The 15,461-nt window shown below is 31.5% G+C and overlaps 1 protein-coding gene across 4 annotated transcripts in view; it reads right to left on the bottom strand.

Moving 5' to 3' along the window:
- Nucleotides 1-15,461, bottom strand: part of LOC119631707 (2-oxoglutarate dehydrogenase, mitochondrial-like) — a 31,359-nt gene that overhangs the window by 9,255 nt on the left and 6,643 nt on the right. For all 4 annotated transcript variants that reach the window (XM_038024149.1, XM_038024148.1, XM_038024147.1 and 1 more), the window contains exons 2-7: nt 7,345-7,463; nt 7,118-7,261; nt 5,635-5,814; nt 1,284-1,386; nt 385-463; nt 16-192 (exon numbers count right to left, since the gene is read on the bottom strand). In XM_038024149.1, coding sequence (XP_037880077.1) covers nt 16-192; nt 385-463; nt 1,284-1,386; nt 5,635-5,814; nt 7,118-7,261; nt 7,345-7,437 — 776 coding nt within the window. In that variant the 5' untranslated portion in view covers nt 7,438-7,463. The remainder of the gene's footprint in view (nt 1-15; nt 193-384; nt 464-1,283; nt 1,387-5,634; nt 5,815-7,117; nt 7,262-7,344; nt 7,464-15,461) is intronic.

The raw sequence follows: 15,461 nt of genomic DNA, 5'->3' as shown, positions 1-15,461 counted from the left end.
ATCAGAAAAATTTACCCAGTCGCACGGGTTAAACGCGCCAATATTAAACGTTTCCGTTCGGGTGTGAAATTCATAACGCCTGGTGTCTCGAAATGTTTACGTATCCAATTGCATTGTTCCAAAGAATTGATGAACATAAATTCAATACCAATTCTATTGCAATAAACGTTTTCCAAGCGATTTAAAATTTCTCTAATTAGAAAAAGATAAAAATTGATTCCAAATAATACCTTCAAGTTATAATATTAGTTAGATTGACTTTATACAATGGCCAAATACAAGTTTTGGTAATTATCTGATAAATCAGAGATTTAGGATAATTTACAGTTTATGTATGCTATGCTGTAAAGTATAATCACTAAAGCTGATTACAACAAAACTAACCTTAAAGGCAAAGCCGGTTCCTCACCACCAATGTAAGTAGTACTGGGCAATTTAAATTTACGATCCATATCTTGTTCACCTATTTAGAGTTTTTTTTTTTTTTTTGTGTTTATTTTTATATAAAAAAAAAAAAAAACAAAATATTAATTTATATTCAGATATATGATGAAAGGGTAAGGAATCTTGAAATTGAAGAATTTTGTGAATACAATTGAAATTCGGAGATTTTTTTTTTTTTTTTTTTTTACAAAACATGCTCTTTTTTTTTAAAATCAAGGCAGGCAAGAGATTTATATATAACTTATTTATATTATTGAAAAAAAAAAAAGAAAGAAAAATTAGGAAAAAAAAGTTAAACAACAAAACTTATTAGTTTCTAATAAAATAAAGAAATCTGCTTAAGTTTATTGAAACACTGAAATCAAGCATTAAAGTGAATATTTAAGAATCACTTGAAAAAGGCATAACAAGCGTTAATATCTTATTGTGTCTTCTAAGTTCAGACAAATTTTTTTTCTTTTTCAGTTTTTTCATTTATTCAAAATTTTGTAAATTTAAGCAAATTTCTCATTACTTTCAAAAATCTTAAATTAAAGATTATTACAAAAAAAAAAAAAAAGAAGCAAGCCTTAAAAACTACAACAAAAAAAGGAAGAAAATATTATGGAAAAAATTTACATGAAATTGAAAGCTAACAAAAGAATTGGGGACAAACAAGCAGAAGGACGCAATACTAAACAACATGACAAAAGATAAATTTTCTAGGATAACAATTAAAAGAGATAAGACAGAAACAGAAAACAGGACAGAATTTGGTGATGGAAAGTAAAGATATATACTATGATACTATCCAAAACAACAACAACAAGAACAACAACAAAATAACTTAACTTACTTACCAAAATTGAAACTAGCATAAACAGCCTTCGTTGTGCTGTTGCCGGGCAAATCGGGGGTACTAATTTCGAGGGGATCGAGGTGAGCAATGTTATGGCCTCGAATCTAGTTTTCGTTTTATTTAATTTGGTTTTTTTATATGTTTTGTTTTGTTTGTTTTGTTTTTAAATCAATCATTCAATCAATTCAGTTTTGGGGAAATAAATTAGATATTGAAAAATTTCATATGAGATCAGACCAAAGTTTTTCAAATAAAGTTTTTCGAGTGTTTCAATGTTGGGAGATATATGAGTAAGAATTTTATATATTCATTTTTTTTTTTTTTTTTTTTAAATTTATTTTTTTTGTATTTTTTTTTTTTTTTTTATCGTTCAAGTTCAAGTAGTGAGAATATGAGAAAAAAAAAGCATAGAACATAAAAAGAAGAAGAAAAAACAATAAAAGAAACAATTAAAGCATTTCGAATTAAAGTAAATATTAAAAAGCTATATATAAAAAAATTAAAAATTGATACTAAATGAAAACATAACGCAAGGAAACAAACAACACAACATATAAAATACATTTAAAAAGAAAAAAAACTACTTCAATACAATTAATTAAGTCATCTCAAAGAATAAGAATTCCTTTAAATCGGCACTTCTCACTATCAAGAAGATTCAATTCTTCTCATTAACTATTTATTTCGAGAGAAAGATACTACTTGCTTGGATTGGCGTATAATGGACTTTACACGTTTGGCCTCGTTTTTTATCTTAAATTGAAAAGGTCGAGAAACGCATGCAACAATCATTTCGTTTCATTTATAAATAGTTTACGTTATCGAAATTCCGAATCGGAGAAACTTTGCTCGTGTATATGCACGGCATCGTAACTTTACCTGTAATAGATTTGCTTCAAGCAGTCAGTGGCCATAGTAGCAATAAAAATGTGTCATAAGATAAATAAAATTTTATAATATTTCTATAAAGAGTGTAAAGAAAACTATATATATCTAACTTTCCATTGAATCCTTTAATGTCGGCAACAGCTGAATCAACTACATAGAAATTGCAGCTCTTTGCTTCACGATCACTTTCATATCTCAAATGATCAGTGTGATCGCTTTCATAACTCAAAGCTTTAGTTAGTTAATGTACTCGTCAAAGTTCAGATGGATGTCTGAATTGATAAAATATGCTATAGGATTTTCTGTGCTTTCTGAAATCAAAACATTTCAGTTTAGTTTTTCGACTATGTGAGTGAGCCAACTTTCAAGCTTACTGCATACTTTTTCTTTTCCTGTGGTACAGTTAAATCTGAGTCAAAAATACTGATCAACAATACATATTTATCCGTAGCATGCACAATCTTCGAAACCACAAGATAAAATGAATATTTCTCTTCCTTGTTTAAATGTGTTCAAATTTTTCTGAGCGGACTTGTTCACACACCTACAATTAACGAATAATTCTTCTTCGACTTCTTCTTCTTCCTTTTATCCTTCTTATGATCATGTTTTCTAAGATTATATATATTGTTAAGACAATTTTCACTGCCTAGTTTTGTACGTTATAAACATTTGACACAATGTGCTGGCTACATACATGCTACTCTGTCCAAAAATTAAGACCAATTTAATTTTTTCCTTTTTAAATCTATTTATTATTCCAAATCTATTTAACCGTTTTCGAAATAGTTTTCAAATTCAATTAATATTCCTTGCTAATTTGTGTGTTTCGCTCGGCGAAAGAAATTCATAGCGTACAAGACCACCCACTGAATCGCAGAGAACTGTTGCGACTACAGCGCGATATGTTCGGTCTTGACTCAACTGCAATTCAGCTGCACGAGCAAGCGTTCGCTCGATTAATCAGTTGTTTCAGAGCCGTGCCCGCAAGTCTATATCTCATCTCATCTCATTTCATTTGGCAAACAAAGTTCAATGCAACTTCTTTTTTATTCAACAAAATCATTGAATAAAAGCAGAAGAAATACTTTTTGCGTTGTATAAAACCAAGCGCAACTGAAACACTATTTACGTTTGATGTACGATGTGAAAGTTGCCAAAGATGTCTGGCAGAGTGCTACCAATTTAGAAAACAAACATTTTTGATATTCTGTTATCCATGCAATTTGACTTAAATATTGGTCTTATTTTTTGGCCACAGTATTATTTATATATATACATAAGAAAAAGAAAGACCAAACGGTATATATCAAAAAGTTCAATCTGAATCAGATAAATGAGAAATTTTTACAACTAAAAATGACTTCACAAAAGAGTGACCGATTTAATAAAGAATTTAATATTCTTGAATTATGCGTAAATAAATGAAGGTTATGGTATTAATATAAACACTGAGGAAAACACAAAAAGTGAGTGAAAAATAAATTAGTGAAGCATTGTACATGTAACTTAAATTTTTTAAACAATAGGAAACCAAAGAAAATATGTTAATTCTTTTTTGCGTTTTTTTTTTTTTTTTTTTTTGTTTAGCCAAACCCTCTACCAGTCTGTGTAGAACAACATTTATAAAGAACAATCTCCGGATAAGAATCATTTAATAATTATAATTTCAAAGCCTGCCAACATTTTCAATATATAATGAGATAGAAAAAAAAATATATATATAAAAAAATTGTATATATTATGATTTTATTTAAGGCTCCGAATTTCATTTTGTTGAAAAAATGCTTCTATATACAAAAAAAAAAAAAAAAAAAAAAATAAAATAAAATAAAAAATATAACGGGATTATAGGCCGAAAAATCGCTTTAGATATAGATTTTTTGATTTTAAACAAGAAAAGTGTTACAAGAAAAAAGAAAAACACAAAATTACCAAACAAAAAACCAGAATGCTGGCGTAAAACATCTTCGTTAGCACGACGTGTTAGACCGTCTTTGCCCACGGTCTTTTCAACAGTTAGAATTCCCAATGGATCCAATTCAGAAGCCAAATGACCGCGTGACTATATCGGTATATGTATATATATATATACATATATATATATAAATATATATATATATATATATATATACATGCATATATATATATATATAAATATATATTTATATTTATATATTATGTATAATTATGAATATTCGTATATATTTATAAAAAATGATTTATGAAAACTAAAAGAGGAGAGACAAGTTTAAGTCATAGATAAGAGTTATTTATATTAATTGATTCTATTGACTAATTAATACTTAACTTTTAGGAGATTGGATAGAACTAAAAATATTATATCGAATATTTGCTTAACAGAAAGTTTCTCTAGTAAGAAAAGCCAATTTGCGATAGTTATCTTAAACGCGCGTAATACTCTTTAAAGAATATACTCGAAGGAAAAGCAATATAGTCTATATTTGATTGACGCAGCGCTGCAATTTGACATTTTACATCATCATGCTAGGCCGTCATAAAAACCTTTACTAAAGTTAAATTTGGTGGGGGAAAAAACGCAAGAGGGACGGACGTACATTATTTGTATTTGGATTTTTAGAAAATTAAATTCTAATAAATGTTCTGCTCGGTTATCCAAAGATGAAATAGAATTCAGCACCATGTCTAACAGTCTTTTGAACTGATTCTCTGAAAGGCTTTAGCGCATGTCAATGCTTAACTACTGCCCGTAAAGGAAGAAAATGAAAGAGGCAAGTGTTAAAGAAAATTGTCAGATCTGTGATTAAATATATGAAATGCTAGCTTCGCCCAGCGCTACAGACCGAGTTTTAAAGGAGACTGCAGTTTATTAACAGCATTGTTTCTATGTTATCTTCCTCAAAGGAGGCGTTTCTGCTTCATGCAAAATGATTTGTACTCGGAAAATGCTAAAAATGATTCGCTGCATGCGGGTGGGTTGCTTTTGGCCAATGCAAAAACTTTTCCTTTTGCGACAGCGCGTATCGAAATCGAACTTAAAATCTACAAAAATCCGCCCATAATTAATATTATCTCGGGCACATTTACTACAATGTATCGAAACGTCTGCAATGAACTTTGTGTAAAGCATTAGAAGTACAAACTATGTTTTATAAAAGTTGATCAAAAAAAAAAAAAAAAAAAAAAAAAAAAAAAAAAAAAAAAAAAAAAAAATAAAAAAAAAAAATAAAACAAATTTTTTTTTTTTTTTTTTTTTTTTTTGTTTTGTTAAACGTGAAAGAATTTAACCCATAAAAAATTAACATAAACTGCAATTAAAAAAAAAAAAAGAAGAAAACAACCAAATAAAAAAGAACATTAAATTGAATCAACTAATAAAAAAAAAAAAAAAAGAAAAAAGACTACAATAAAGATAACAAAACACTAAAAAGAATACCCCAAATTTTAGCATTTGATAAATTTTTCTTAAAAGAAAACCATACCTGATAACTTCTAATAATGGCCTGCACAGCCAGATGATCGTCAATGGTTTTTGAATCGGGAGCAACGCCGGCTGGAGCCGACATGCCAGCAAAAGCAGTCATTGGTAAAGTATTTGGTTGTATAGGAGCCAAATTTGGAGGTCCGCAATAGGTGTTGCTGCGGAAGTACGCATCCCAGGACTGTAAAAACAAAAGTCAATAACATTATTTAAAATAGACCGAGATGCCTCTAGGTCAAAAAACAAGTTTCACTAGTTAGTTTTCCAAAAACCTTTTATACAGGTTCGTTCGTTTTTTTTTTTTGATATTATTAAAATTATATGACCAGAAATCTTGAAGAAAGCTATGAACAGTTTTGTCTAAGGTTTGTTGTTGATGTCGCTTTTGCTTTAAGGTAAAGAAGGGATAACTCGATCAATTTGGCTTCATCTCGGTTTTATAAAGATTACTTTAGTGTAAATTCCGCCATGTCTGTCCGTTTGTGTGATGTGTTTTTGAAACTCTCTTCATCGCAAAAATGAAGATATCGACTTCAAAATTGATGGAAACATTGAATGACTTTGCACTGCAGGTTGATATTAAAAATTGGCCAAATTGGTAAAAGCACAAAGCCGCCTTGGAGCGTATACTGAACACAGCTCAGTTTTTGTTAACAAAAATGGCTGAGCTTTCACTCATTACTCACGAAATACAAAAGATAGGAAGCTACAATTTTCGACATTTACTGCATCAAAAACTCAACTATTTATGTGCAAAAATGGTAAAATACCGGCCCCGTATGCTCACACAAAATTACAAATGATTAAAGTTTATTTTTTACGCTTTTTTAAGGTTTTATGTTTAATCAGTCATATGGTAAACAAGGCAGAACTTTGGAAATTTTTCTCCTTTTTTTAATATTAAGCACCTTAATTATAACATAAATATGGCGGACACAACGATCTGATGAATTCTTTTTTTTTTTTTTTTTTTTAACAATATCAGCGATATGTGTATAAAATAAAGAGATTTGGAGAGTAGATGACGACAAGGTAAATATGCTAGTACTAAATTAATTCTGGTGATCGTCACGATTTAGTGGACTAATTTTTTCATTACAGGGGACTTGGAGAGTAGCATGCGACAAGTGTTGTGCATTAATCCTAATACGTGGTAGACTAATTTTTTTAATGAAGTAAAAGGAATTTTCGATGATAATAAATAGAAGTATGCGACACCAAAGATTTTAATGGCGGATGGTATGCGAGATTCAGTCTCAGTCGAATATTACTTTTCTACTTCTTGTTTATTTATTATGGTCCCGTTTTTTTTTTTTTTTTTTTTTTGTTGTCTTAGTTTTATGAAAGCAACTAGTGGCATAAACTTTGAATCAATTTGTTCGCTTCGTCGTTGTCAGAAAGTCTTCGGCATTTAAAAACTAACTGCAAATTGTAGAGTAAAACACATCTTATTTAATGCTTTTTTGAAAAATTTCCTAACTTACCGTATGCACTGAGCTAGGATCGCGTAACCAAGCGTTGTACATTTCTTCGACATATGAAGCCGTAGTGCCGTTTGCAAAGGGTTCAGCGGCAGCTGAATTGTATTTGCGTAACGCAGCAGAAGCAGCAGCAACATTCTTAAGAACCTATTATTTACATAAAGAAAAAGGATGGGTGAGAATATTATGGGGCCTTTTTTTCTTAATTGAATATTTGATGAAACACTTACCCTTTGATTGCTGCCTTTCAGAAGCCATGTGGCAAAATTTTGATGGGCTATTGGCGATATCGCCAACGTGAAGGCTGTATTTGCTCTATGCATTTTGTGACTTTGAATTAGTTTTTATCCTAAAAAAATCAAGAAATTATAGAAAATAATTTAATTTATAACTTATTCAACAAAAAAAAAAAAAAAAAAAAAAACATTACTTTAATATTTATTTAGAGACTTATTATCGCTAATTATTGCATATTATATAACTAATAGCAAACAAGCAATAATTCGCAACAATTATTTAAAAGTAATATTCTATAATTTGTTTTAGCAATAAATTCATTACAATGCCGCTATAAATATTAACTCATTAAATTTTATTTAACGTCATTAGTACGGTTAGTTTACGGTTCGGTATCGTTCGTTCACAAAGAACCGGCATTCTTTTTATTAACTAATCGATCAATGACAAAATATCAGGCTGGAAATATCTGAAAATTAAATCAATGCACATATATACTACTGATGAATTAATACAATAAGTTAAAAGTTTCTTAAGTTTCATAGAGATTACAGTTCAAAAGCTGCTCTACTTAAGGCTGAGAAACTCTCAATACCCATAAAGCCATTAGCCGCCTTCCCTAGGAGATTTCACTTCAGATAGGCCAAAGAAGATCTACTCATTTCATATGTATGACGGATGTAAGGACTAATCGTGGTCGATTTTTTTTTTTCAAGAGATGGCATTAATTTCTCTGTGGTTCATTGGTCGAATTATGGCTTTGTCATATCGAGATATTATCTTTATGAGCTTTACGCACACAAATTTAAGTTATAACACAGTAAAGCCGGCAGGTATACTCGATTGTAAGTTGCTTCATTCGAAACGGGAAGCGACTGGACGAATGATGACCACATTGCTACATATAGCAAAACTCGTCTGGGATACGTTTTTCTATCATACTCGATATATACTGCAGACATAACTCCTTCAGGAAATATGAAAAGTTCAGCTTTTTAACTTTAACAATTTCCGTGTAACGAACCAAAATCAAAAAATTTTTGTTGAAAAAAATTGAGTTGCGTTCAGGTTATGCTCTACTACGCGCTACTGCTCTGCTGCACCAATTTGGCCCATTTTCAATACCACCTTGAGTGCAATGTTTTTAACAAATTTGATGTCGATCGATATCTTCTTCTTTGCGATCAGGAGGGTAACCCTAACGCACACCGCACAGACACACAGACGGACAGACATGGCTAAATCAATTGCGCATTTCACGCTGACAAAGAGTATATATATATACTTTGCTGGGTTCCCGAACCTTCCTTTTGCGTGTTACATGCATTATGGAAAAAAAAAAAAAAAAAAAAAAAACATATACCCCCCATCTTACCGTGGTGCGTATAACAACAAAAACCATAGCTATCAATGTACTACAATACTTATTTCTATATACATTTTTTACTCTTGCCTCGAAACAAACGTTTTTTCCCCCACACAAAAGACGTTTAACATTAATTCCCACGTAATGTGTCACACGATTTCTAGGTACACTGAAAATCCCCGTTTGATGTGTTATTGCGATAAACATAACGCAACTGAAGATGTCATTAATCTGATCGTGAAAATGAATAGATTTCGCATACGGAAACATTTCAAATGCAGTTGAAGGCTGCAAACTACTAAATGCTCTACAATTTCAAGGCCTAAATCCAAAAAAAAAAAAAAAAAAAAAAAAGAAAGAAAACATTATCAAACTTTTTGTGGTTTAGATGTTTGTGGATTCATCGACCGCTTCAGCAGATTATCGAGCTTTCCGTAATGGGAGAGTGTAAAGAAAAAATAATTAAGATAAAGTTATTGTTGTGGATAAAGTTGATCGGGTTGTCTGGCCTTTGCTTCAACAAATGAACGAACGAGAAGTATTGTTATTGTTCAGGTTATGACGTTGACGTTGATAATGGAATTTCCAATGCATATCACAATAATGCACCACAAACTAATCAAACTGATAGAAAGAAAATTAACGCAAAAGATTTTATTTTTATCACTAAGTTTTCTCTAATACATTGGAAGCCTTTCATTCTGTAGTCTATTAACTTAAACTTAACTGAACTGAAAGTATAACTTTACTTAAAAAAAAAAAAAAAAAAAAACAAGAATAAGAAAAGTAAAATTTACTTTAATTAAATGAATAGGAAAAAAGAAATACATTCACTCGCACATAGATAAATATCTATAAAATTATTAACGTAAGCTGTTTAAATTCAAATAAATGAAATAAATATTAAGTAATAAGACTAAGTAAGATCCGTCCATATGTCCGCATATGTGTGCATAGATATTTACTTAACCTTGTTGCGATAAGCTTGCGTACACCCAGGTAATAATAAAGATAAATATTAATATTAAAATGAGGATTACTTGCATAAAACTTTAATTACAATTTCCTCCCCTTTAGAACCACTAATTGCTGACAAAATTGATTTCATTACGTCATCTGATATTTTGAAATGTCAATACTAACATGCAATGAGTAGATAGGCCAGGGCAGAACATCAGTCTGTCGGCTTAAGAGCAAAATCGTCTCCCTCCCCCCTCCCCCTCCCCGGCGTTACGACCAAACTAGCTAGCTTCTCAACGATACATGCGTTTATCCATTACAATCTACGACTATCTGATCTTTTAACTATATTAATATAACAACATATTGCTTCCTTATATACGAAAGCGTTTGACTTTTCTTTGACTAGATGATTGAAAATATTATTTTCCGTTACGCAACAAGTGATGTAATACCGATAGAACTCTCACGACTTTAAAAAATTAAAAAAAATATATAGAAACATTTGTTGAAAACGAGATTTAATGTTTTTTGTAATGATCCCAGACATTGATGAATTTGCAATTATATATATATATATATTGAGCTCATATGATTTGAATAAAGTATAGTAATAGTTACTTAGTGGGCTAACAACGACTTTTTTTGTTGTATATGAAAGAAAGTAAAAAAAAAAAAAAAAAAAAAAAGCTAAGACTAAGATCTAGGTAACCTAAAAAATTTGTAAATATTCTTTAATCCCGTAAATACATGTGGATATCTGGACGTAACATGCTATATAAATAACAATGTTCTTACGTTCTTTAGTTTCAATTAATTCAAACACTATTCGCGTTAAATTAAAAAAAAAAAATAAAAAATAAAAAAACCTTTTGCCATTTCATCATAAATCAATAAATAAATACAAATTGACAGCATACTAAAGGCCAAGCCATACACAACTGTCTGCTTGCCTGTCTAACTTTACTACAACAATAGTTTTTTTTTTTTTTTTTTTTTATTAATATTCAATAAATTGTTTTCATTAAATTTTTCTATTAAAGTCACGGGGATTATTACAAATAAGAGGCCGTTGACTTGACGTCATTTTCTATTTATTTATTTCGTTTCGAGATTAGCGTGCGATATAAACTTACGGTGTTTATACGAAATTGAATCATCGAATTTAATTTTTATTTAAACCGATTACTGGTTTTTTTTTTTCACCTTTCTCAGATCAAACTGGTTACAATAATTATTGAGAGTTCATTTGCATTTACAGCAACTTTGTAAAAAGTTCCAACGTCTTTCACTTTTTTTTTTTTTTTGGTTTTTTTCTTTCTTTCTTTTATTCATAATTGCAATATATATATATATATATATATATATATATATATGTGTGTGTATGTATGGGTCGGTTTATTAAATTAAGAGTTAATATTGTTTTCTTTTTTCGGGTTAAAAAAAAATTTCCTAAATACAAAAATATAATCGCAACAGGTGCGAAATTTTAATTTGTCCCCAAAAAAAGCGATTTTTCTGCATACAGTTCTAGGGTCCATATTACAGATATTTCAAATGCACTCGATTGATTTGCAAGTGCAAAAAAATCGATTATTGATGAGCATGACTTTGCCGTGTCTGTCTGCAGAGGTTTTCAAAAGTTGCAAGCAAGCTTCGCCGATAAAACATAAAATGAACTTTTCTCATTCGATTCGATTGAATTGAATTTCAATCCCAACTTTAAATTAGGATTCCCTAATAAGCCTGGTAAAATATCATTCGACAAGTTAATATTTACAAATTGAAAAAAAAAAAAAAAAATTCAAGATTTTTGAAAAGCAATTTTTCAAACAATTTTTGGATTATCCTGCTAGAACAGTTCTAGAAAGCGAAAAATTTGCTAAAAATTTGTTTAGTGGTATGCAAACGGGGGGAGAGAGGCCATAAAACAAAAAAGAAAGAAAAAACAAATTAAATAAATAAAAAATAATTGTTTCATTCGCGTTTGTTTTTTAAAAGAGAGAGAATACAAGTTTTTATTAATACATTAGTTAATAATCCCCCCAGTGAGAAAGTGAGAGAAAAACATTTTTCAGTCTTTTTTGCGAAATTCGTAACAATTCATCGATATAGTCTCTATCAAGAGAGATACATTTAATTCAACCTCCAAGTCCCTCACAATGTCGTTATCTTCTTTATAGAGTAATTTGTCAAGCCCATTAAAATACATATCTGTTTTCGCAATGACGACATCAGTTGATTCAAATTTTTTGCCCAGCAGTCTGTTTAGGAGATTCTCAAGCTGACGAACAGCCCTTGGAGGCTGCGTATGGAGAATGTGTGATGGGTGCAACAACCATTCGAACTTCAATGAATGCAGTATGTGCCATTGTGTTCCATAGATTTGTGCGGCAATTCGATCATCGAGAATAATATTTATACCCATCAACGAAGGGTAAGGTGTATGTTTATTTTGTCGAAGCGTTTGTCACGCCCAGAAGCAAGTCTCAGAGAACCCATAAAGTATGCACGTGATACACATTAAAAGTCCAAAATCGTTTTAAGCACGTCCATCTGACCGTCCGTATAGTGTCTATTGGAAACATTCGCCTGGACGCAAAAATGAAGCCATCGATTTCAAATTTCGCTAAAAAATTGGAAGTTCTTGCACACAGTTTGCTATTAAAACTCGGCCAAATTAGTCAAAGGCCACGCTCGAGTCACCGCGTAACCTGAGAACACCTCTATGTTTCAAGAGCAATAAAAAATTGGCTTTCACTCATTTGCTCATAAACTATAGCAGATAAATCTACAAAAATTTGAACGCATATTCTATGGGCGATGCTGTAGCACCTGAATAGTGTATTAAATAGGGCGTAGAAACAAGATTCAAAAACGCCCATGACGTGTATACATTCTTGCATTCTTGCATTCTAACAATATCCATTTGTCCATCTGTCCGCCTGCCCAATTGTATAGTATCTCTGATAAATATTCTTCCGTTCGCAAAAATGAACGCATTGTCCAGAAATTTGCAAAAGCACTTGGAACTAAACCACACATACCCACAATATAAAGAAAATTAGTTGCGCTCACTCCATAGCAGAGAGCATGTAATTCTTTAATTTTTTTTTCGCCTTGGCTGTGATAAATACAAAAGATTCCCTCACGACCGGATATAATTTTCTTACTTGTTTTGTTTTAAGCGACAGTCCAGGAATTATTTACCGATGCGTTGCATAGAGCAAATGTCGTGCATTAATAGTCGCGCAAAGAAAGGACGCAAACGGATATGAAGTTGACAAATTAAACACTGAAAAAACCCTATTGAAGGATCGCGTTTACTTCCTATACCGAAGGCAATTGGGGAGTTGTTTAAACCAAAAAAAAAAAAAAAGAAGTCTTAAAATTGTATTTCGATTTCTCTTTTCATCTAATCATTTATTCAGTAAGCAATTCTATAAGAGAACCCGACGAGAAAGATGTGAGATTCTGCTTCTGGTTCTGATTCTCTGAAAAAGTGACATAGTCAAACTCCTTTTACTTTATCTCTTCAAAGAGAAACAGTTTCTTATATACAGCGAAAAAATTGTAATACAAAGCGGAAGGAGAAGCTATTACCGTAATATTTTCTTTCATTAATCACGTTTCGGACTTCATTCCATTCCATTCTATTTTATTTTGTTTAATATTTCTATTAACATCTCTGTGACCTTGTTAACACTGACTATCCGCCGTATTACGACTATCCGCCATAGCGACGTCAAAAGTGACAAGATATTCATAAATATTTTTTTGTTTTTATTTTTTTATTATTGTTTTTGATATGGCTTTCGTGAAAGCAGATTGTTTCCTCTTATGCTTAGTGTGTCCGGTGGTCACAATATCAAGACACGGATTTAGCATGGCTTAGCAATAATTTTCATAAGTAAACTTCCTCCTTCCGCCGTAAGCAATACGGACGGAAAGATCGTACCACAAAAATTTTATTCGTTTTTATCGAACTTTTTCGCCCGTATTGCTGAAGCGTTTTACTTCTTCTAGTTTCCAAACAAATTGACTATCATTTTTTTGCAGCTCAGTGCAATTTTTACTGTCCGCGAACGTGTTAAAAGCAAATTCGCCCTTTCAATTATTTCAAACCGTAAGAGAGAACGTAGACAACACAGGACTAAAGCTCTTCATCATTCTACGGTTTATTCACTCTCACTGATATTGTTATTGCAGCACCTATTGATGAACATAAATTCCATTATTCCGATGATAACATCCAGATATATACACTTCAAAAATGGACTCGGCTTTGGAATATTTCCGCAGAGATGGCTAAATGTTATTTTTACTTCAACGTTGGCAAACTATTTTACACGTATTGAATACGGCTTCAAGAAACGCGACAATGCAGGGTGCAGTACAAAGATTTGACTTAGATGGCATTTTATCACGGTATTGACGCGTGGCAAAAGCCTATAAGTGATAAATTGAAAAGCCTTTGCATCGCTCTCTTCAAGGTGTTCAATAGGTCAAAATAAAGGATATACGAAACAGGGACAATACAAAACAAAGTCGTTCTTACATCGAGTATTCAATGGGGATAAAAGAACGGGGATTAATTGTGAGAAGCTTAAGTGCAAAGGATCATGGATAGACCAAGGCATGCCATCCATATCGAATGCAAGGCCGCAGCACTTTCTGCTTGGTGGCATCAGATGAAAGGGTGTACTCTATTATGGATTGTTAAAGTGAAACGCTATCAACGCCATCATTTATCGGTTTAAACTGTTTGACATTCAAAAAACGATTAGCATGAATATGAAGAAAAGCGACGCAAGGTGACCACCATTTACATGACATTTGTCCATCCATTCATACGATAAAACCGAAGCACTCAACTGGAAAGTTCTGGCCCATCCGGCTTACTCATAACTCTTGATTTGTTTCAGTTAGCATTTTTTTGCCGCCTGGGGTAACCCTTTTTGCTGAGCAAGAGACATACAAACAAATCTCGATATATGAGGCGCGGCGAAACGCCTAAAACGACCTGATAGCCACAAACTGCCAGAAAAATGAAAACAAGAAAGAGCAACTAGCTAACTGAAGAGCGTGCTTTGAGTAAACCAATCATTTTTCCGAATTTAACGTGTTATTCCGCTTTTGCACATCTTGTTTGCAACGAACGATTTCGTAATGTATAGAATGGATGTTTGTGTGTGTTCGTTGTTGATACTAATTGAATAGCATGATTGCTTTAAAGCATAATGGAGATGATTGCGTTTACTTTTTATCCTTCCGTAATTAGACAAGATTCCTAAGATTCGCTTGAACTCCGCCTAAAGGCAAACTGTCCGTGCATTCTTTCCATTTTCAATAGAGGGAGATGGTTCCGGTTCGATTGAAGAAATTCGAAGAGAGTGTGGATGACATAGGTGTGGCCTAATGAGCACTCCCCTCGATCGCTTCTATTCATATGCCGTTATTTATACGCTTATACAGTAAACATATAATATATGAAATTTTTTAACAAATTTTTTGGACATGGATGTTGTTTACCTAGCTATATAGCTTTTTGAAAAGCTTTCGTGTTATATGCTATCTATATATATATATAGATATATATAAATAAGTCCACCGCACGTGATATTGTTCCTAAGTCAAAAATATTTATATGGGAAAATGCGCCTTTATTTCATTTATTTTTTTATTGTTCATCGCCTATCCTTTACCTATATATATATATATATATATATATTTATACTTTTGTTAATTATTAAATTTCGCTCATTTTCAATATAATATGACGTA

The sequence above is a fragment of the Glossina fuscipes genome, unplaced genomic scaffold (genome assembly GCF_014805625.2).
Source record: "Glossina fuscipes isolate IAEA_lab_2018 unplaced genomic scaffold, Yale_Gfus_2 1, whole genome shotgun sequence".
Classification (NCBI taxonomy): Eukaryota; Metazoa; Arthropoda; class Insecta; order Diptera; family Glossinidae; genus Glossina; species Glossina fuscipes.
Note: the sequence above shows the minus strand (reverse complement) of the source record. Positions and strands in the feature narration are given on the sequence as shown.